At 40.4% G+C, this 21971-nt stretch overlaps 1 protein-coding gene and 1 long non-coding RNA gene across 3 annotated transcripts in view; one reads left to right on the top strand and one right to left on the bottom strand.

Annotated features, from left to right (window-relative positions):
- The first annotated feature begins 2336 nt into the window (after window positions 1-2336).
- LOC110592173 lies at window positions 2337-19836 on the top strand. The gene is made up of 3 exons (XR_002481084.1): window positions 2337-2441; window positions 13275-13395; window positions 19800-19836. It is a non-coding gene; the product is annotated as an uncharacterized LOC110592173 (long non-coding RNA).
- MAIP1 (matrix AAA peptidase interacting protein 1) overlaps window positions 19181-21971 on the bottom strand; it is a 9260-nt gene continuing 6469 nt past the window's right edge. Inside the window, exons 4-5 of one of the 2 annotated variants that reach the window (XM_021702716.1) lie at window positions 21374-21521; window positions 19181-19570 (exon numbers count right to left, since the gene is read on the bottom strand). In XM_021702716.1, the coding sequence (XP_021558391.1) occupies window positions 19492-19570; window positions 21374-21521 (227 nt within the window). In that variant the 3' untranslated portion in view covers window positions 19181-19491. Of the gene's footprint in view, window positions 19571-21373; window positions 21863-21971 lie in introns of those variants that run through there. The other variant, XM_021702717.1, reaches the window with a different exon arrangement.

Genomic DNA, 21971 nt, shown 5'->3' with positions numbered 1-21971 from the left:
AGACTTCACTCTGTGATTGAAGTGGGTTCTCTATTGCTCTGAGTACAAGTTGGTATATGCTAGATCATTCAAACCAAGAAAACCTGGTCTCTAAATACAAAAGAATTTACACCTTATAGAGAGATCTGAGCCATTGCTGGCTTGCTTAAATTAATGGGGAATGAGGTTATAAATGGAATGGTCAGCATCAATATTCCTGTGGGTTACTGAGTGAGATACATGCCAGGTACTGTAGAAAGAATAGAGATAGGACCGTCCTACTATCCATGGTAAGGTGGAGAAATGAGGGGTTGTTGCTGTTCCTGTGGCTCTCCTCTTACCCCCAGATGGCAAACAGGGCCAATCCTTGTCCCCAGCTCATTGCCTCTCCCAACATGCTTCCTTTGCAAACTAAGTCTTTTAAGGAAGCTGGGGCCTGTCCAGTGGGGGCCAGGCGCAGTCCCTCTGATGAGGAGAGCTGTTCTCTTGTTCTCTGCAAGGCTTTTCCTACCAACACGTCTATCATGCAATTCTTTGCCTCTTGCCTTCTTGAGGGCTACCTTACTAGATTAGGTCAGTGAGGTCACTGGAGTTGCTCATTGCTCAGCCCAGAGCCTCATTTTTTTTTCTTTATACCCTTTCGAGGGCTGAGCTCGTTCTGGCCTAGGGTCCTTACCATATGTTCTACCCTCCATCTCTGCTCCTGCATGACTGGATCCTCCTTGGCCACAATGTCACCCCCTCAGAGAGGTCTTCTATGACCTCCCTCTCTAAGAACCACTTCCCATGCCCCCTTCTCCCTCACTCCCATTAGTCTGTATCACCACACTGGGCTTTCTTCATGATGCTTTCCTGAATTTTGTCATGCTTTCTTCCTAGACTATATATTCCAAGAATGCAAAAGAGCATTTCGATTTTGTCTCCCAGCACTTAGCACAGTGTTCATCATAACAGGCACTCAAAAAATACCCATGAATGAATGAATGAATGTCCACTGGCAGGCTGTATTATTTCTTTTCTGGTCAAAAGAATCGTGTGTAACTAAATAAAGAAGGTAACAAGGATGAACAGCAAATTTGGGCTCTGCATGCATTGTTTCAACCACTCCCATGCCTAATCCTAAAGCTGGGGTTGGAAGTAGAGATATATTATTAAGGGATAGCCTGATGGTGCCTGAACCCAGAGAACAGGTATCAGGGATCTGGGAAAGGACATACAGAGATATATCATTGCCACATTTAAGTGCATCTAGAACCACAGGGTCTAGTGCTGGGTTTCTCAGCCCCTGTATTACTGAAATTCGGGGCTGAAAAATTCATTGTCGCGAGGAGCTATCATGTACATCGCAGGACGTTTAGCAGCATCTCTAGCCTCTGCGCACAAAAGGCCAGTATCACCCCCACCAGCAGTTGTAAACAACCAAAAATGTCTCCAGAAATCATCGAATGTCCCCAGGGAACAAAATCATCCCAGTTGAGAAGCACTGTTCTCAGGGAACACTTACCCTCTTCAGGTGGATTGCAGTGATCTGAAAAACCTTGGATCATGCCAAAGAAAGAAAGAAGAAAACGAGATTGGTAATAGGTTGCTTTTTATTCCTGGCATGAGGACTAGCACAAAGTATTCAAAGGCCAGAATGTGTAATCAATCTAGCTTTAGCTTCAGATATAGACAAAAGATCTACAGGATGAAGCCTGAAGCTCACCAGAGAGTTCCAAAAGAAGAGAGAGGTGAATTAAATAGGACTAGATAAAATAATTCATGCAACAGCAACAGGATTTAATTAGGGGTGCCTGCAGTCTATGAATGTGAATCAAAACAGTGCCATGGGCACATCGGGCAATAAGGACTGAAATGATGCTCATCATAAATGACTGGCTTATAAACCGGGGCTTGCGGGCTGGAACGTGGGCCCTGAGCTGCATCTGGTAGTGGCCTTAATCAATAGGCAAGTCCAGGTATGCAGTTCAGAAGCTGCTAAACTGATGCTATCGTTGGCCCATGGCACTGGGGCAAGACTGCTTTATAAATCATCTTGACATCAATCCAAGCAGTAGAAAAGCAAAACTGAGGTTTCGGGTCTCGGGTCTTGGAAGGAGGCAGTTTGTGCACAGATAGGGTAGAGAGAAGCGACAGGGAATGTGCTCCTGCCCAAAGGAAACAAACACCAAAACTGTATTGCAGAAATGCAGATTCAGACACAGAGAAGGCATCAAAATAGTTAAGTAAATCCGCCTCGAAGGCACTTGGAATGGAAAATGATTACAGCGCAGAGCCCTCCCAAGGAAAACAGGAAACACGTTGCACTGGAGGGCGGGGGGGGGGGGGGGGGGGAGCACAAAACCTTCCTCAAACAGACAATCCTACATGCAAGTGGAAACTTGAAAGGAGACATGGGGCCGCAAACTCTCCCACAAACACTCAGTAACCACATAACAGCTGCCTGATGCAGAGCAGAGTCTGTGAGTATGTCTTTGAAATTATCAGTGGCAACAGCTGAATAAGACAGAGCTGTGAAGGCTTCTTCTTGGTTAAGAGAGGCTTTTAGAAAGGATCTGGGAGACCATGGGCTTCCTGATTTTCAACAGCAGGGGAAAAGCGTTTTGAAGCTCTGAGCCACAGCTCGCATGCAGGGATTGCTAAGAAAGTTCTGTTTAATTACAAAGAAATCAGCACAAATTTTCAGCGGAGAAACTGTCTTGCAAACCTGCGAGGTGAATCCGCAAAGGAACATGTTAATGGCTGAAACAGCCTCTCCAAATAATTTAAACACCTTTCCGGAGAGCAGTTGACACCATTCTTTGTAAAAACCCTAATCTGCACAAATATATTCTGGCATTTACAAGGCAAGCTATTTTCACCACAATGAGAAAAAGAATGCCCCCCAAACCAATTTTGAGATAGGCTATCAGGTTAGTCAATATTCTGGCCTGGCGGGAAGAACACTGAGGCTCATCTGAAATACTGTGTGCGGCTCTGATAAGGACAGAAATATGGAGAAGGTGGAGCAGAGAGCAACCGAGTGATAAAGAGACTCAAAGGAGACATACTTTACATTAGCACTTATCTTGCAAAATCAGCAACTGCATAACACTTGGTCAGCAAAGAAGGGGATTTATGAGAGAATTTCATTGAGATGTTAAGGGAAAATCTAAAGGGATTACAAATGATAATGCAACAGGGCTGCTTGATTTTTGAAGCTAAAACCAGGGTCTGCAAATTTAGGTGGAAAATGTAAAAAAAAAAAAAAAAAAATTCCTGTTTGTTCATTGGTGGAGGGCTTGGGCTTTTTGAGGTGGGAGGGGCCTTGCGCGGCTGAATGGGGGAGGGGGACAATGGAGCAACTGTCCGAACTGTGTGGGAAGGATAAACAAAGAAGAAAATGCATCTTACAGCGTCTTCGACATGGGTAGTATAGATTCATCCCACTCTAGACTGGGGAAATTGGTATTTTGCTCCTTGGGTCCATCTCATGGTTTTATGTACGGGGATATGTTTCTTCTTGGATCAATCCTCATTGTGGATTTTGTGTAATCCTGTTCCGTGATGCAGAAAGCAGGTGGTCTCACTGTGATAGAGAATCCCATGCATCAGGCTGCTTAACGTTCTCTCCGGCTTTTTTCCTACTTCAAGTCCAACACATCCTTCAAGATTCACCCAAATTCTATCTCTTCCAAGAAGTCTTTGCTGGCTTCTTCAGTTGAAAGGGATTTCTTTCTATTCTGAACTCTTCTGGCATTCTCTTCTCTTTGTGACCCCATTTATTGTGTGTTTACCTTATACCTAGCATAAGTTATATCAAGAACAAAGAAAAAAAATGAAAGACCATGGCATTTTGAATGGGGAAATAAAGCAGGAACACTTAAAATGAGAGAGCTGGGATCTAACTCTAATTAAGATTTGAAAATGGAAGAAATCAATTTTCTTAGAAAAGAGAAAAAGGACTTTAAATGCTAATATATGTTTGTGTTTATGCTACATTATTTCATTATGTTTTTTTTTTAAAGATTTTATTTATTTATTTGACAGAGAGAGGGAGAGAGACAGTGAGAGAGGGAACACAAGCAGGGGGAGTGGGAGAGGGAGAAGCAGGCTCCCCGCCGAGCAAGGAGCCCGATGTGGGGCTCGATCCCAGGACACTGGGACCATGACCCGAGCCGAAGGCAGACGCTTAACAACTGAGCCACCCAGGCGCCCCATATTTCATTGTATTTTCACTGGGTAATCCTACTCTACAATATATGACTGTGTACAGATATGTGTGTAAATTTCTATTTATTTATTTTTAATTCTGGAGGGACAGACACCCGCTAATAACGGATTTCCTTCAGGGAATGGAGTAACTGATAGACACTCAAAAAAGACTTTTGATTTGCCCCATCAGGGGATTATTTTTCATTTTTGTAAATGCATGCTCACGTGTGTATCTGCCAGAGTCTCAGAAGACATAAACCACCCCAATTACTTTATAGTGAGAATTTAACATAAGGAATGTTTAACCAGGTGTTAAAAGAGTTAAAAGCATAAAAGGAGTACTAACTGCACAAAGCGCCCACCAGCTCGGGCTGGGGAATAAAGGGAGGTCGGCATTATTACATTTTCAAAGTTTGGAAGGGAGCGTGGCTGGCCCTGGTGCCTGGGGATCTTAGAGGATGAATTCAGATCTCTGACAAGGGGTGTCAGGGAAGGTTGGAAAAAATGCGAAGTTGAAATCAATGCCTCTCAGGAAGAGTCAGGCAGCAGGGCCATTGCTGGGCCACCCCCACAGGAACAGGAAGGACAGGAAGCGGCTAGCTCTTCCTCTTCCTTCCACCTTTCTCTCTCTCTCTCTCTCTCTCTCTCTCTCTCTCTCTCTCTGGCTCCCCCTAATGGAGACAAATGGCAGAGCCGCTCCCTCAGTCTCCGGGAATTGTGTACAGCATGTTGATGCACCTTACTCACAGCTTATCGATTAAGTTGTATTGCAAACTCTATGATCCTCATGGGTGAAATAAACAATCCAGCTCTCTCATAGTCCTAGGAGTCAGAAATGGCCTCGAAGAAGTTAGAAATGGACCCTGGGCTGATGTCTAACTAGTTTCCTTGGAGAGGAACGTTGGTTTGGTAGGGAGTACACACAGTTAGGAGCTAACAGTTTTTATTCTTTCCCTGGCTCTGCCGCTAAATGGGCAATCTTATATAAATGATGTAATCTCTTTTAAAATAACAATAGTAAGAATTAATCCCTGTCTAGTGCTTATCAGGTGTGAGGTGCTATGTGTTTTATGTCTAGTAACTAATTTAATGCTTGCAACAGTTCTGTGAGGATCGGGGACTTTAGTTAATTCATCCAAGGTCACAAAAGAGTGAGGGGAAGGAAGACCAGAGTATGAAGGCAACCGTCTGATACAGAGATTTTCTCTTCACTACCGAGGTTTGCTGCCTCTCACACGTTCATATGAGGCCATCACATGCCAGGTACCTTTCTAGGCCCTAAAGTATAGAAACACCTCTAAGGTAAGGACTGTCATTCGACAGATAAGGCAAATAAAGCCTGAAGAGGCTATGAGTCTCTGGCCTCTGTTTCTCGGTCTGTCAGATTGAGGAGGTTGGACCAGCTGACACAGCAGGCTGTTTCTGCAAGACCCTAGGATCCTGATGCAAAAGAACTCAAGGGCCCTGAGTAAAACATAACTACAAAGAAAGGCTCTCTCGTGTATTTATAGACCCCTGATCTCACAAGACTAATAATAGCACAACCTTGCGCGTAAGTACAAAACCTGCTAACTCGGTATAAGTTATTATTCCCCACCATCTATTGTCCTGCTAGGAATTAGATGAGAACTAAAATGAAGGGGATCAACAGCTTTTTAGAAAAAAAAAAGTCATTTAGGATAATCTGTTTCTTGCTTTGGGCATGTAGCTCTGTGGTCATTCCACATCTGATTATAACCCTTAATATTAAATCGGGGAGAGGATAACACACATTTTTTATTACTTTGCTTTTTCCCATTTTTAGCTCCTGTTTGACTTTTAAATGTTCAGTCTACCACAGGCCTTTGAGATGGGTTAGTATTTTCAAAACTGAAAGGTCCAAAGACCAGGAATGCTTGAGAACTTGCCTGAGGACACCCGCCTGGTAAGAACTGAGCTGGGATTTGAACTTGTGATGAGTTTTACCTAGAGTGACAGTACCAGGGCTGCCAAGACTAAAACTGATCTTGTCTTAGAAATCCACTTTTTAAATAAAAATATCCCCTGTCAGCGTGTAACCTTGTAACTCTTGACAAGTCAGAGATAGGGACGTTAATAAACTGCCAGCCTCTCAGCCAAATGACCTGACACCACTGAATCCCTAGAAGTGTCACCAAAGCAAGTTACAGGCTAGCCACCTACCATGCTGATGGGGCCCACAGGTGTCCAGCGTCCCCAGGAACTTCACACCACACTACTGGGCCTGATATGTCGAATATGACAAAACCCCTAAGAGCCTCAGGAATTAAGTGATTTTATAAGGACAAACACCCATTTTCTTAGAAATGTTCCTATGGGGGGAAAAAATTGTGCACCTGGGCTAAAGCCAGGCTTTTCTGTTCACCCTCAGATGATTTTAGCCAGAACATTTTTAGTGCCACACTGGGCTTATGATAAAGTCCCTACTAGCCTTTTGGACCCTATCTGCTGGGAAAGAGAGTGCTCCCTGTAATAACAAGAGGCCTACCTCAGAGAGACATCTTGATTCTTCATCTGAACATCTAGAGAGCCCCAGAAAGAGTTTGGATAAGAAAGCGAGGCCAGGGGGCAGAGCAAGTCTTCCCAAGGAATGGTCCTGGGGTGCATGGGTCCATGTCAGTACTCCAGCAACAGCAGAGCAGAAGGAGGGTGGAGAGCTGTTCTTGCTTCTCCTCTTCCCACCCCAGGTAGACTGGGGGTCCTTCGGGATTCTATACCCTCTACAATGTAGCCACAGCTTGTGCTCAACATCTCCCTCAAACGTGGAAATGAATTACTTTAATCAACTATCAAAGTCAACAACTAATTGAATCCAACATTTCTACTGAAGGGAGGTTGGAAGGCATGGGGGGTTTCTTGGATCAGGGCTCAAACCCCAGGTCTTCTACTAGCTCTACAAATCTATGCAGGTGTACAGTCTCTTGAGCCTGGGTGTCTTCATTTGACAAAGGTGAGCGATAAAACCCCTCTCATTGGCTGGTATATCGGTTTCCAATGACTGTTGTAACAAAGTACCACAAACTGGGTGGCTTAAAATCACAGAAACATTTACTTTCATAGTTCTGGAGGCTCAAGTCCAAAATCAAGGTATTAGCAGGAGTCTGTTCCTTCTGAAGGCTCTAGGGAATAGTCGTTCCCTGCCTCTTGAAGCTCCTATCTCTGCCTCATCTTTACATGGCCTTCTTCGCTCTGTGTCCTTTGTCTTATAAGGGTGTCAGTCGTTAGATTTAGGCCAACCCTCATTCAGATGATCTCATCTTGATTCTTAACTAATTACATCTGCAACGACCTTATTTCCAAATAAAGTCAAATTCTGAGATTGCAAGTGGACATGAGTTTGGGGGGGAGGGCAGTCACCATCAACCTATGATGGCTGCTTAGGGGGTTAAATGAGAAGTGCCTCACACACACTTGCTTGTTACCGGTCTTAAATAAAGGAATGGTTATTGGTTTTGTTACTACTGCTGCTGCAGGATCCAGTGTTTTCCTAGGGAATTAAAAAAAAGGTTTGATCTGGGAATGAGAGGGCAGGCCTGAGGAGTAGTAAGGGAAGGGATGGCATAAAGACCCAGCAGAGGGCAAGTAGAAGGTTCAGAAAGAGAGAGGAGAAAGTGCTAAAGTGGCAATTATTGTGTGGGCTTGCTTGGTTTTCTGTGTCCTCCCCCTCCCCGCCCCCAAGGCCAAGACCCTGGATAAGCTATCAGCTTTGGTCCGGAAAACTAGACACCTCACCCTGGCCTGGCCTGGCTTTACTTCCCTGAGGGAAAAGAAACAGAAGAATCTGGGGAAAGGAACTCTCCACATCCCCACTTCCTGGTGTACATATTTCAGAATGTTTCCTACAGGAGTGAAGAGGAATAGATTCTGGAAGCAACTCTTCCATGGGCCTCTCACTGAAAAGTGACTCTATCCCTCAGAGCTGAGCATGGAGAGAAACTCATGATTTCAGATGATTCCTGAGCCCTGGTAATCAACCAACTATAGCGAAAATGTGAAGTCAGAGACAGCTAGAAAAGCTAGGCCCCTTCCTCCCCAAGGCCAGAATGACAGGCATCCTGAATGCTCTAAAATTTGGTCAACACAATTCTGAATACACTAAAATTTCATTCTGATATAAATTGTACACTGCTGAGCATTGTAACTAATAGGTTTGATATATTTGTCACATCTTTATGTCATCAGAGGAGATGGAAGGGCAAGAGGTGAGTCACAACTAAAAATTATTAAGTATAAAGATTCCCTTGAAGACTAACTCCTTTCTTCCAGAGACTAGCTTAGCGGCCTCTCAGCCAAATGTTCCTAACTTTCTCTCTATACCATGGATGCTTTTTTTTTTTTGAGAGAGAGAGAGAGAGAGAGAGAGAGCATGAGCAGGGGGAGGGGCAGAGGGAGAGGAAGAGAATCCGAAGCAGGCTCTATGCTCAGCATGGAACCCAACACAGGGCTCTATCTCACAACCCTGAGATCATGACGTGAACTGAAATCAAGAGTCAGATGTGTAACTGACTGAGTCACCCAGGCACCCCTGTACCATGAATACTTTTGATAGTCTGGTAAAATCCATGGACCTCTTCTCAGAATATGTAAAAAAAAAAAAAAAAAAAAGTAAAGTAAAATACAATAAAATAAAATAGCAAACTAATGATATCAGTGTTAAAATACCAACAACAAAAACAACAAATTTGTGATATGGTCCATATGTGCTTTTTTTTTTTTTAAAGATTTTATTTATTTATTTGACAGAGAGAGACACAGCAAGAGAGGGAACACAAGCAGGGGGAGTGGGAGAGGGAGAAGCAGACTTCCCGCTGAGCAGGGAGTCGGATGTGGGGCTCCATCCCAGGACCCTGGGATCATGACCCCAAAGCCGAAGGCAGACGCTTAATGACTGAGCCCCCCAGGCGCCCCCATATGTGCTTTTTTATTAATGTATTTAACAACAAGATCCAGCAGCAGGTCCTCTTGCTACTATAATTTTGAAGTAATGAGGGATACAACCAATATTTCAAGATCTCTGCAGCACCTATGGTGGGAATCTACAAATAACCTGATTTGTTGCCTGCATTCATAATTGAAGAAAATCCTAAATTTCAATAAGAGGATAGTGAAAATAAACACATAGGTTTTTTCCCCATCCAAGTTCACAGAATTCTATCCATAGAGATGGGTGGCCCCCAAATTTAGAACCCCTGTTCTAAGCAAACTTTTCAAAGGTACCCGGTTCCAGTGGGGCTCTGCCAGCTAGCCTGAGCACCAATTCGGTTATGTTGGCAAAGGAGGCCCCCTGCTGGCCAAAGGGCTCAAGCCAGTCATCTGCAAACTGTAATTGGCGGTGTTAGAAAACAATAGGTCAGGCAATTAATTCACTCAGTACAGATTTAAAAGCTCCATTTGGCTTAATGGAGAAGGGCTGATAGTTTGTGGCTATTGGTCATTAGCAGATGGACCAGATGCCAGGCCGGCAGGCTGTTTCCAAGGGGCCTGCTTTCACCTGCTCCTGGTCAACAACAACAAAAACCCTGCAGATTGCTTAAAGGTTATATTTCCCCATGGACTTGTCTAACCAAGATTTTTAGGACCCACCTTCAGTACTTGGAGCGCGGAGCCAAGGGGAAGGAAAGGAGAGCAGAAATGAACTCAGGACTTACTCTGTGCCACAAGCCAGGGTGTTTACAGATAGCCTATTGTGATCAATGCCTAAAGCAACTCTGCATGGCATTTTTTAATTAATTAGTTTGTTTTTATATACAGATGTAAATGAGGCTTGGAGAGGAAAGTTGCCACTTGCACATGGTCACTGGATAAACGGCCGTGTGGGCTGGAGGGATGGGAGCCCATCTGATGCCCAGTCCCTGTTACCAAAGGCCGGGCAGTGAGATGCCCACAACAGTGTCTGCTCCTCTTGGCACAGAGTTCTGGAGCCTGTTGTCTGGTTTGAATCCCGGGCTTCCCCACATACTAACGGTGTGAATTTAGAAAAGTTAACCCATCACTGTGTGCCTCAGTTTCCCAAGCTGTAAAATGAGGATAATAATAGTACCTATTGTAAGGGATGTTGCATCGATTACATGTAAAACCCATAGAACAGTGCCCAATATCTGTAGACAATCAACAAGTGGTTGACAATATGGACAGTATTGCCTCCTGAACCCCAACAGAGCAACCAATAACTTAAACGAGTGTTTTTCGATTGCAGGTGATTTCGTTCCCCAGGGGACACTTGGCAATGTCAAGACGTGTTTGGTTGTCACAACTAGGGGGCCAGGGATAATGTTGCGCTATAAGTGAACAAGACGGCTCCTCCCACAACAAAAAAGTATGTAGCCCCAAGCGTCAGTGGTGCCAAGGCTGAGAAACTCTGCCCTAAACTGAACACAGTGAGGTAAAGGATATTTTCCCAGATATGATGAGGCACTACCTTGAAACGGGAAGCCCCCATCCTAGCAGAGGGAGGCCAGACAATAAACAAATAAAAAAGAAACTATTGGATGACAGTAAATGCTGTGAGAAAAATAAAACAGCAGAGCTTGATCGGGTCGGGCTGCTTTAGATTGGATGCGCAGGAAGCCTTCATGGAGGAGGTGGTATTTAAACTGGAACCTGGATGACAAGAAGTGACCAGCCATTGAAGATCTGAACAGAGAACATATAGTTGGCAAAGGGATAGTTCTTCCAAAGGCACCAAGGTAGGGACAGCCTGGCTGTGCCTGAGCAACAGAAAGAATGGGGAGGCTAGAGACCAGTGGTGAGGGGGGAGGTAGGGAGTCAAGTAAAATTCCAATAAGGCCACACAGAATGGCTTCTTTTGGACAATGCTACTTTTGGTTTACTCCCTTGGAAAAATTATTGCCTCAAAGTACTTGATGGTAATGAAAATATGTGATTTGTTATGTGGTATAAATTTTAAGTTGGTTTTAAAATTGGTTTTTTTCCCCCCTTTAGGGAGCAATAATAGGGAGTCTCTTTCCTAGCAATAAATTATAGTTAACAAGGTCAATTATTGGAATTGGCTATTCCTGTTTGAGATAAACCATATTTTACTCTATTGGTGCTTTTGTCCTAGGTAGGATACCTTATTACAATGCACATTCTGAGAATCAATAAAGCCAGGATAAGGGGCAGGGAGGAGGGCAGGTGAGGTGCTCTGCTAAACCCGCACAGCTTTGTCCATAGTTCCTCTGCGCTCACAATCAGAGACTAAGGAAGGCTCATCAACGAATCTGATTATCTACTTTTTCCACGGTTCCTCATGGATTTCTTCACATAAAAGCAAAAAGTATCACAGGATACTTTACTTCTCATACAAAATTGAACCAGAGTTGTAATTCATTAAGTAAATGAAGTAAATTTTGATAGAATGTCCCATAGTTTGATTGGTTTATAGAATGGGGCAGGGGGACAGTCAAGAGGTTTCTATTTTTGAAGATGGGATAAACTATGTCCAGAGTCCTCCAGGCAGGAATGCGTGTGTGGTATAAACAACAGGAGATGAGCCCTCAGAGGTCTGGACATACTATTTGGAGCATTCTTAAGCAGCTGTGGGCTCAGAGTCTTCTCTGGGTGCTCTATTACATCCAGGTTTTATAAATTAGCTGGGCAATGTTTAGGACTATTACCAGACCCCAGCTAGAAAGTATGTGCAGGTCTTGGTCAGTAAAGCTGGCAAAGCAAACCTGTCAGCCATCTACCAGAGTCCACACCTCCTCATGACTCAAGTAACCCAATTAGGGCAAATTGCTAGTTGCCTCCTCCTCTTCGTTTAATCTTAGGACCCCTAGTTTTATTTGGGCAATAAAATGTATCCAGCAAAAAGACTGTATTTTCCAGCCCTAACAAAATTGTGTATGACCATATGTCTAATTCCCAGCCAATAAAATTAAATGGAAGTGTTTTTGTGTGATCTCTGAGAAAGCATCTTAAAAGACAGCTGATGTATACCTTTCGCTTGTTCTTTCCTTCCCCCTATTCTGCCACTAGAATATAGATATAATGGCTGGAGCTCTACCAGCCATTTTGTACTATGAGTACAAGGGTCATACTCTAAGGAAGGCAATGCTGACTGGAAGGAGCCTGGACCCCCAAGGACTCTAGAGGGTTGGCATACCAGCCCAAAGTATCCTATCTCTGGACGTCTTTTACGTGTAAGAGAAATCAACTATTTCTGTATTATTTAAGTCATGATCTTAAAAGTTTTTGTTTCATGCAGTCAAAACCAATCCTAAATGATACACCAATATTTGCATGATCTACTTAAATTGAGATTGAATGACCAAGATTAAGTACTCTCATAAAGTCTTATTTTATCTAAGTTCCTTAAAATTATTATTTTGGAACAATAAACAACTTATAATAAGACTGACACTATATAAGGTCTTAGCTAACCAATTTTGATTTCATAATGTGCCCCCATTATCTAAGGGGTGTTTTAAAGCACCTTGGCAGATCTCATCACAGAAGAGAATGGAATTTAGGTGTTTGATGAGCTTTTTCATTTAACACTGGTCTAAGACATCTGCAATCACTGGCATGCAGAAATAGAGCCCCTCATCTTAAGGCTCCTCCTATAGCAGAGTAGTCAATAATCCTCAGCTAATAATAAGTCACCAGAAGATCTGAGAAGTCCCTTTTTCTACTGAGCTTCCTGATCTTTCTGATGCAATAGTATGAGTTGACTGGCTCTACAATAGCCATTCTTAGAATTAAAACGAGAGGTAGTTACCTGCAGCATGTGGTAACAATTGTTACTGCTCACCAAATGCTTCTCAATCTCTGCCTTTCAGCCACATGATAAACTGTACTTGATGGATCTCTGTAGTTGAGTAGGGTCATGTTCTGGCCAATGAACTGTAACACTTCCAGGTTTCGTATTTAATTGCTCATGTGAGACCCTGCAGAGTTGTATTTTTCATTTACCATCATAACAGGTAGTGGCTGCGCATCAGCTGTGTCCAGGGGGGCAGGTGATGCGATATCACTGCTGAGCAGAGCCCCCAGGTATCTCTTATTGGATAAGTAGTGTGAACAAAAAAATATAATTTTTTTGCTTCAATCCACTGATATTTGGAGATTGTTTGTTACTGCAGCATAATCTGATTATCCTGACTGATGTACTACACCATCCAGAAAAAAACCTGAAGATGGAAGTGATCACAGCAGAACTGAATGATACAATCTATGGTTCCAACAATCAGAGAAGAGATGTGGGTAAGTTCCCTCTGATTTGACTCAGGCACTTAACCCTTTTAACATCAATAAATTCTGTTCATGAAACTTTTTTGTTAAGCAGTTTCCTACAACATATCTATCTATAAAAATCTGTCAGTAAGCAAAGCAATTCTCCCATTCCTCAGTGACTTCAGACCCTATCAAGTGTTACTGCCCATCCTGGCATTCAGAGTCCATATACAACTAGCGCCACCATGTGGTATTTACACTAAATGACATTTATTATAGGACTGTAAGAGCACGGTTACTTATCAAGTATCATTTACCCATTGAGAAGGGTTGTACATGATAAAAAAAAAACCCACATCCAGCTTGCTGGGACACGAGATCAAAAGCAAGAGGGAAAAATGTTCCTGTCATGTGAGCCAGGAAACTCAACAGTAGTGAGGCTTGCTCATTTATTTATTCATTCAAATAATATTTACTAAGTTCTGCCATATACCAGATATTGTTCTGGGTCCTGGAAATACAGCAGTGAACAAGATAGACAAAGTCCCTGCCTTAGTTGGAAAGATAGACAATGGAATAAATCAACAAAGTAACATATACTACAATGGCAGATATGATAAGTCCTATAAACTAAAATAAATCTGGGTTAGGGCATAGAGAGTGATGGAGGAGGAATTGTTTTAAATAAGGTTGACAGAAATAAAGGCAAACAGTCTACATTTAACTCTCTCAAAGTTACTTTAGAAAAATGATCTCAAATCTCAAGTATATATAAATATGAGCGTTCTCTTGCAGATATTAAATGCTAAGATGCTTCAAGATGCCCACAGCTTGGTTTCTAAACATTATCCTGTCTTAGTCCGATCAGATTGCTGTAACAAAAATACCATAGACTGGATGACTTAAACACCAAACATTTATTTCTCACAGTTCTGGAGAGTGGGAGGTGCAAGATCAAGGTGACAGCAGATTCAGTGTCTGGTGAGAACCCTCTTCCTGGATTGTACATGTGTCCTTGCATGGCAAAAGGAACTTTCTGGGATCTCTTTTTTGAGGCCATTAATCCCATTCATGAGGACTCCACCCTCATGACTGAATCCTTCCTGAAGTCCTCATCTCCTAATAACATGATATTGGGTTAGATTTAAACATTTGAATTTGGGAGGGACACATTCAGTCTATAGCAATCACCCTGAAAAGAAATCATGATTCTTTGGACAAAACACTGATGTGTCAGGTCTGAGGCAGGAAATGAACATGAAGATCCTGGGACATATCGTTATGCCAAAAAAATGCAGAAGCATTCGAAGATTAACTACTATGGTCATAATAGTCTTTACCTGTCATAGCAAACAAATTATAGGGGCTCCCACTGGCCAAACTGGGGGCTATTTAAGCATCAAGAGAATAGTAACTGTAATTGATATTACATTGGATGACTAAAATTCCTGAGTTTGTGGTGATTTATTTTTTTAAAGGGAAGGGGCTCTGTTTTATAGAATGCTAATAGAAGGTGTTATAGAATTAGAGAATCATTATTTTGAAACTACAGTAGAATTCATGCAAGGATCATCCTGTATATTAATTCCTGTTGCCAGTGTAACAAATTACTACAATCTTAGTGGCTTAAAACAACACAAATGTATTATTTTACAGTTCTGGAGGTCAGAAGTCTGGCTGCTCTCCTTCTGCAGACTCTAGGGGGAAATCTGTTTCTTGTCTTTTCTACTTTCTAGATGCTGTCTACATTCCTGGGCTTCATGGCCCCACATCACTCCCACCTCCACTTCCATTACTGCATCTCCTTCTCTCTGACTCTGACCTATCTGCTTCCCTTATAAGGACCCTTGCAATAACATCAGGCTCACCCAGATAATCCAGGATATTCTCCCCATCACAAGATCCTTAATTGTATCTGCAAACTCCCATTTTGCCATGTAAGATAACATATTCATAGGTTCCAGGCATTAGGATATAAATGTCTCTGGAGACTATTACACAGACTACCACTATGTATGGTGTATGTATGTGTGTGTGTTCTATATAATGTATATACGTGTTCTATAATATCAAGTACACAAATCACTTGTAAGATATTCTTGCCAGAAATGTTTAACTTGAATCTAATCAAGCCTTTAGCCCTAATTTCCAGCCAGCTTACAGAAACGACACCGTAATAGAACACTCAAACACATTCCACATATGGGACATGCTATATGTTTACTATGCAATATGTTATACTATCCTAGACTCCTCAAAATTACAATGTCATAAAAATGAATGGAGGATAGTCTAAATTTTTTAAAAAGGATTTAGGAAACATAATAACTAAATGCAATGTGTGAACCTTGAATGGATCTTGGTTCAAAGACAATTGGTGGAATTTTAAACTTGGGCTAAATATTAGATGATATTATGGAATTATTGCTAATATTCTTATATTTATATAGGATAATGTCGTTTCTTGGAAATGCATGTTGAAATATTTAGGAGTGAAATATACAATGTCTGAAACTTACTTTCAAATATTTTAGATAAAAACTGTGCGTAGATGGGGAGGTGGAGAGATGAAACAATATGGCAAAATGTTCATGTTTTTTGATTCTAAGGGGAGAGTAGATAGTCTATATTGTAGCTGTGACAATTTTATGAGTCACTTTGGCTAGGTCATGATACTCAGATATTTGGCCAAACATTATTCTAGATGTTTCTATGAAGGTATTTTTAGATGAGATTAACATTTAAATCAGCAGAGTTGGGTAAAGCAGATTATCCTCCATACTGTGGGTGGGCCTCATTTAGTCAGTCGAAGGCCTTAAAAGAAGAGGACTAACACCCAATGAATTCTGTCAGGAGACTACCTTCTGACTTAACCTGCAGCCCTGACCCTTCTCTGGGTCTCCTGCCTGCCCACCTATCCTACAAATTTTTAACTTGCCAGCCTCCACAATCACATGAACCAATTCCTTAATATCTCTTCCTTATCTCTCCTTCTCGCTCTCTAGCACATATATAATAGCATATATTTTATTATATATAATATAGATAGCACATACATAATAGGATATATTTTATATGTTATATCGTATTCATATATATATATATATATATATATATGTATGTCTTCCTGGGCTATCTAATTTATAGTTAGCTTAATTGCTAGCCTCTCAAATAGCAAAAAAATGACTAAAAGTAGCAGTATGGGGAACAGCAGGAGGAGATTTAAACAATCCAATTGTACGTAAGCGTAAGAAAATGGCATTAAAGGGGAACATATATATATGAAATGCACCATAGGGACATATAGTCTTTCCTTTACATATAATTGAAGGCAGATTCAAAATTGTAAAGGAAGTGATGATAAATTAATAAAAGACTTTAAAAATAAACTTCAGGAAACTTTTAAACAGAGTAGACACAATACACCAACACCTGAAAGGGGCTTTGTTCTCTCAGTGTCAATGGGCTCACACCTGAAATAGGGGACTTAATCAGAGAAAGTACAATGAAATGGACAATTGCCAATTTGGAGAGTTCCAAAACGTAGCTGAACATTTTCAAAGAGCTTTAAAAAGTAAACTAGCTAGAAGTCAAACCAAATTTATGTTCTTTTAGATAAAATAACTTGCCCTCAACTTGCTATCTTGGCTATTATAAATAATGCTACAATGAACATGTTTTAACTTTTCTAGAATTTCAGAAATGTAATTATACAGTAAGTACTCTTTTGTGTCTGGCTTCCTTCACTCATTTGTCTATCCGTTCATCTACTCAACATTTGGGGGGCTTTTTAGTTTGGAGGCATTAAGAAAAAAAGCTATGAACATTCACATACAACACTTTGTATAGATGTAGGTTTTCACTTCTCTTGGATAAATACTTAGGAATAGAATTGCTGGATCCCATAAGCATATGCTTAACTTTATAAGAAACTGCCAAAATATCTTCCAAATGGTTGTATCATTTTGCATTATTACTAACAATATTTGAGAATTCCAGTTGCTTCAGATCTTCACCAATATTTGGTACTGGCAGTTTTTGTTATTGAAGCCATTTTGGTGGGTTTTAGTGGTATCTCCACATAGTCTCATATTCCTATTGACCAAGGATATAGAGCATCCTTCTATGTGTTTATTGGCAATTTGAGTTATCTTTTATGGAGAATCTATTCAAACCTTTTGCCCAGTATTTAGTGGGCTGTTTAATTATTGAGCTTTATAAGCATTATTTATATTTTCCAAATATAGGTCCTTTGTCAAATATACGTAGTCCGAGTATTTTCTCCCAATCTATGACCTGGCTTTCATTTTCTTACTGCTGTCTTTCAAAGAGCTTAAGTTTTAATTTAAATATATTCCAATTTACTAATTTTCTTTCATGATTGATGCTTTGTGTGTCCTAAGAAATCTTTGTCTATTCCAAGATAGCAATTTCAAAGTTTCTTTCTACAATTTCTAGAACTTTGGTTTTTAAGTCTATGACCCTTTCTGCAATCCAAATTTTGCACTAAAATTATGGTGTGAGGCAAAAGCTGAGGTTATTTCCCATTTGAATGTATAGTTACTCCATTTGTTAAAGACTACCTTTTCCTCACTCAATTACTTTGGCATTGTCGAAAAACTATTGCCTAATAGGCACAGATCTATTTCTGAACTCTACTCTGTCCGTTGGTCCTTAACTTTTTTTTTTTTTTTAAGATTTTATTTATTTGTCAGAGAGAGAGAGCACAAGCAGGGGAGCAGCAGGCAGAGGGAGAAGCAGGCTCCCTGCTGAGCAAGAAGCCCGATGTGGGGCTCGATTCCAGGTCCCTGGGATCATGACCTGAGCTGAAGGCAGACACTTAACGGGCTGAGCCACGCAGGCGTCCTGGTCCTTAACATTTCGTATAAAACAGGTCTACTGGGAACAAACTATCTTTTCCCTGTCTGAAAAAAGCCTTTTTTTTCACCTTTCTGAAGGATATTTTTGCTGAATATAGAATTCTAGGTTAATAGGCTTTTTATTAAACACTTTAAAGATGTTATACCGAGGTCTCTAACTTGCACTTTGAGGAAAGAAATATACAGTCATTCTCTGTATGGAATGTTTTTTTTTTTTTTTTCTCTAGCTGCTTTACAATTTTCTCTAGTTTTCAACAATTTTTTTTTTAAGTTTTTTATTTATTTATTTGAGACAGAGAGAACGAGAGAGAGAGAGCACATGAGAGGGGGGAGGGTCAGAGGCAGAAGCAGGCTCCCCACTGAGCAGGGAGCCCGATGCGGGACTCGATCCCGGGACTCCAGGATCATGACCTGAGCCGAAGGCAGTCGCTTAACCAACTGAGCCACCCAGGCGCCCTAGTTTTCAACAATTTGATTATGGGTATACATTAGTGAGGTTTTCTTTATGTGTTACCCTGTTACTGAATTTCTTGGATCTGTGAGTTTATAGTTTTCATCAATTAGGAAAATTTCAGACATGATTTCTTATATTGTCTTTGTCTCCCTTACCCAAACTTCTAGGAATCCAAATACAAGTACGTTAGAGGACTTGATAGAGGACTTGATATTATTCCATAGGTGGCTGAGGCACTGCTGTATTTTTTTTCTTTTGGTGCTGTAGTAAGCTTCAAGTTCACTGATCTTTTTGGTTCTGCAGTGACCAATCTGGTACAATTCCATCTAGTCCTTCTCATCTAGCTAGTGACCAGAAGTAATCAAATAGCAGCAGTGATTTTTAAAAATAAATCTTAGACATACTTGAATTATTGGTTTAAATTATTGGTTTAATATTAATGACAAAATATTTAAGGGCTATTAATTTAGAAATGTGTAAATAGTTTTTTCAATACTTTTACTGTCTATAAAATTAGTTTGTGTACAAGTAACATTAGAAATGATACTGAATATGACCCCAACAATGGGCTGTTGTAGTTTTTCTTATTTTGATCTCTTTTATAGAAGGTGATAACAATCTGTGGAAAATGCTTTATTGTATCATGCCAATATACTACAACAAATATTTCAAATTAATATAAAAGTAAGCCACACACTTGACTAAGTGAAGATCAACTCATCCAAAAATTTCTTTCCTTAATTTTTCGTAGTAATTGCCAGAAGTCCGATAAGCTGATTTTTCCAAGAAAGATCATTCTAATAACTTTGAGTGTTCAATCCGTGCAATGGTCCAGTCAGGCTTTACTCCTTGTGTAAACTCCCTCTGAAATCTAGGGGAAAAAATTATAAATAATATGAATCTTAACATTCAAATACTTCTTGGGTAACTATATAATTTGCAAGTGTACATTAGAGACAGTTTTTAGCAACAGCTAATGGTTAATCATAAACAAACACCAAAACAAAAAAAGTTTAATTTACCAATTCAATCACAAAAAATATCCTCACAAAATTAGAACATACTTCCACTAAAATGAGGTTTTTTTTTTTTTGAGGTAGGCTCCACGCCCAGTGTGGAGCCCAACGTGGGGCTTGAATTCATGACTCTGAGATCAAGAACTAAGCTGAGATCAAGAATCGGCCACAATCGACTGAGCCACCCAGGTGCCCCTAAAATGAGTATTTTAATCAACTGATACATATTCCAACATCTGCTAGTCCTTAAGAGAAACTTGGATATTATTCTGCTGTCAAATACTAGCTATCAAAAATGTCTAATATGAGGAAAAATAAATTGGACTATGGTGATGGAAAGGGACTTCCGTGGAATTTGGTTTATAAACATTCAAGATCAATCTTGAAAATAACAGTGTTTATGAACTGTCCATGGTCTTAATAGGGAATATCAGAAGAAGCAGAGGGGAGTACTGATTATATTGTTCTTTAATTATAAATGGTGTCTTTAAAAGGAGATGATTCAGATTTTGTATAAATAAATACAAATAAAGCAAAATTTTAAAAAAAAAGCATAGTCTTTTCAAGAAAAGTGAAAAAATAAGGATACCTTTTACCTTAGTGAAACAGAATATATTTTCTTTCTTAGGTCATTTTTGGGATTTGTTATTTTAAATCAAGTTTATATAGTTTTGGTAACATAATAGTGTTTTCTTTTAAATAACTATTAAATTATGTCTCCACTGACTTGCTTGATTGGTTCACTGTTCCAAATTTTATTAGCACAAAAATATATGATAGTGTCTCTTTTAAATAAGTTGCTAACCTACTAGATAGTAGCTCCTTATAGGCAGGAACCCTTCAATTTTGTATCTGAACCCCTACCACAGTACCTGATAAATAGGAAATGATCAATAAATGTCTAGAGAGTGGATGGTCCTTGTGCCAACTGTGGCAGATTTTACTTTCCAAGGACGGTTATAACCATATGCCCCATCCCACATGTTCTTCTGCAATGTGACCCTGCTATTGCCCCATAAAAAGGTGGAGTCTCTCCATGCCATTCAACTGTGTAGGTCCTAGGACTGCTTTGACAGGCAGACTAGGGTGGAAATGATGTTCCATTCCCGGGCAAAGCCCTTTAATGGTCTAACCAACGACCACATAAAACATGTGAATAGCCTGAGACCACCACAAACCCAAGCTGTGAAGAGAGGCCTTGGAGAATAAGACATTCTGTGGAGAAGTCAAGGAGCACCAAGGGAGTGCATGTGTGAGTGACGAAGCCATTGTGGAAATGAATCCTCTAGGCCCTGCCACTGATGCCAAATGAAACCAAGAAAACCCCACAGCTGAGCCTTTCCAAAACTCCTGAGCAGTAAAACAGCAGACAAAAAAAGGACTGCTTGAAGTGACTGAGTTTGGGAGTGGTTTATAACGCAGCAATAGACAGCTCAAACATCCTTTAATTAAATTCGGCAATATTACCTCTTTCTAATTCCTGAACACTCCTGTTTCATGTCCAGTATGTCTTTATGACTTTCTCTCTTCTTAAATAACTTGTCAGATTTCAATCCTTTTCTTCCTAAAGCTCCCTTTAGTTTTCATACCTTCATACTTCCTTCATACTACCTTCCATTTTCTAGAGAAAGGAAACAATGAAATGAGATTAGACTTACTCATAGCTTGCACTAAGAAGCTGTTTAGTTTCCACGTTCTGATCCCCCAACTTGACCTGGAATACACTGGCTCCACTTAAAGTTTCACTGGGGATGTTGGCACTGGTTAGATACCAAAAGCACATCAGGATGTTAACAAACTTCCTTCCTTAGAGAAAAAAAACACACACACACATACAAATACAAATCACAATAATCTATCATCCATATATCCAAAATGAAATTAGAAATTGGCAGTAGCTACACAGTTGTGACAGATCATATTTTATACTTAGTCTAGTCTAGTAAGATACTTATATTGATACCTTTTTATTTTTAAAAACTTCTTAGGGTTTATGAGGTATTTGCCTTCTTCTCTGCATCTCAGAAAAAACAGTTATGATTTATTGAGCATGGACTATTTACCCTAATTCACTTTGCTGTGTGCCTTGTGATTATCACAACGTCCTATGTTAAAATCAGGTAGTGACCATGATGCTGAGATGCAATCTGAAATATTAGGGGAGAAGAAAATATTTATCACTAAAAGTACCTATAGAAATGTTTCAAATTAACATGTGTATGAAAAATGTTTAACCATTAGAGAGCCCTATATCAG

This window comes from Neomonachus schauinslandi, chromosome 3, assembly GCF_002201575.2.
Source record: "Neomonachus schauinslandi chromosome 3, ASM220157v2, whole genome shotgun sequence".
Lineage (NCBI taxonomy): Eukaryota > Metazoa > Chordata > Mammalia > Carnivora > Phocidae > Neomonachus > Neomonachus schauinslandi.
The sequence above is the reverse complement of the archived record's forward strand: the minus strand, read 5'-3'. Positions and strand labels throughout refer to the sequence as shown.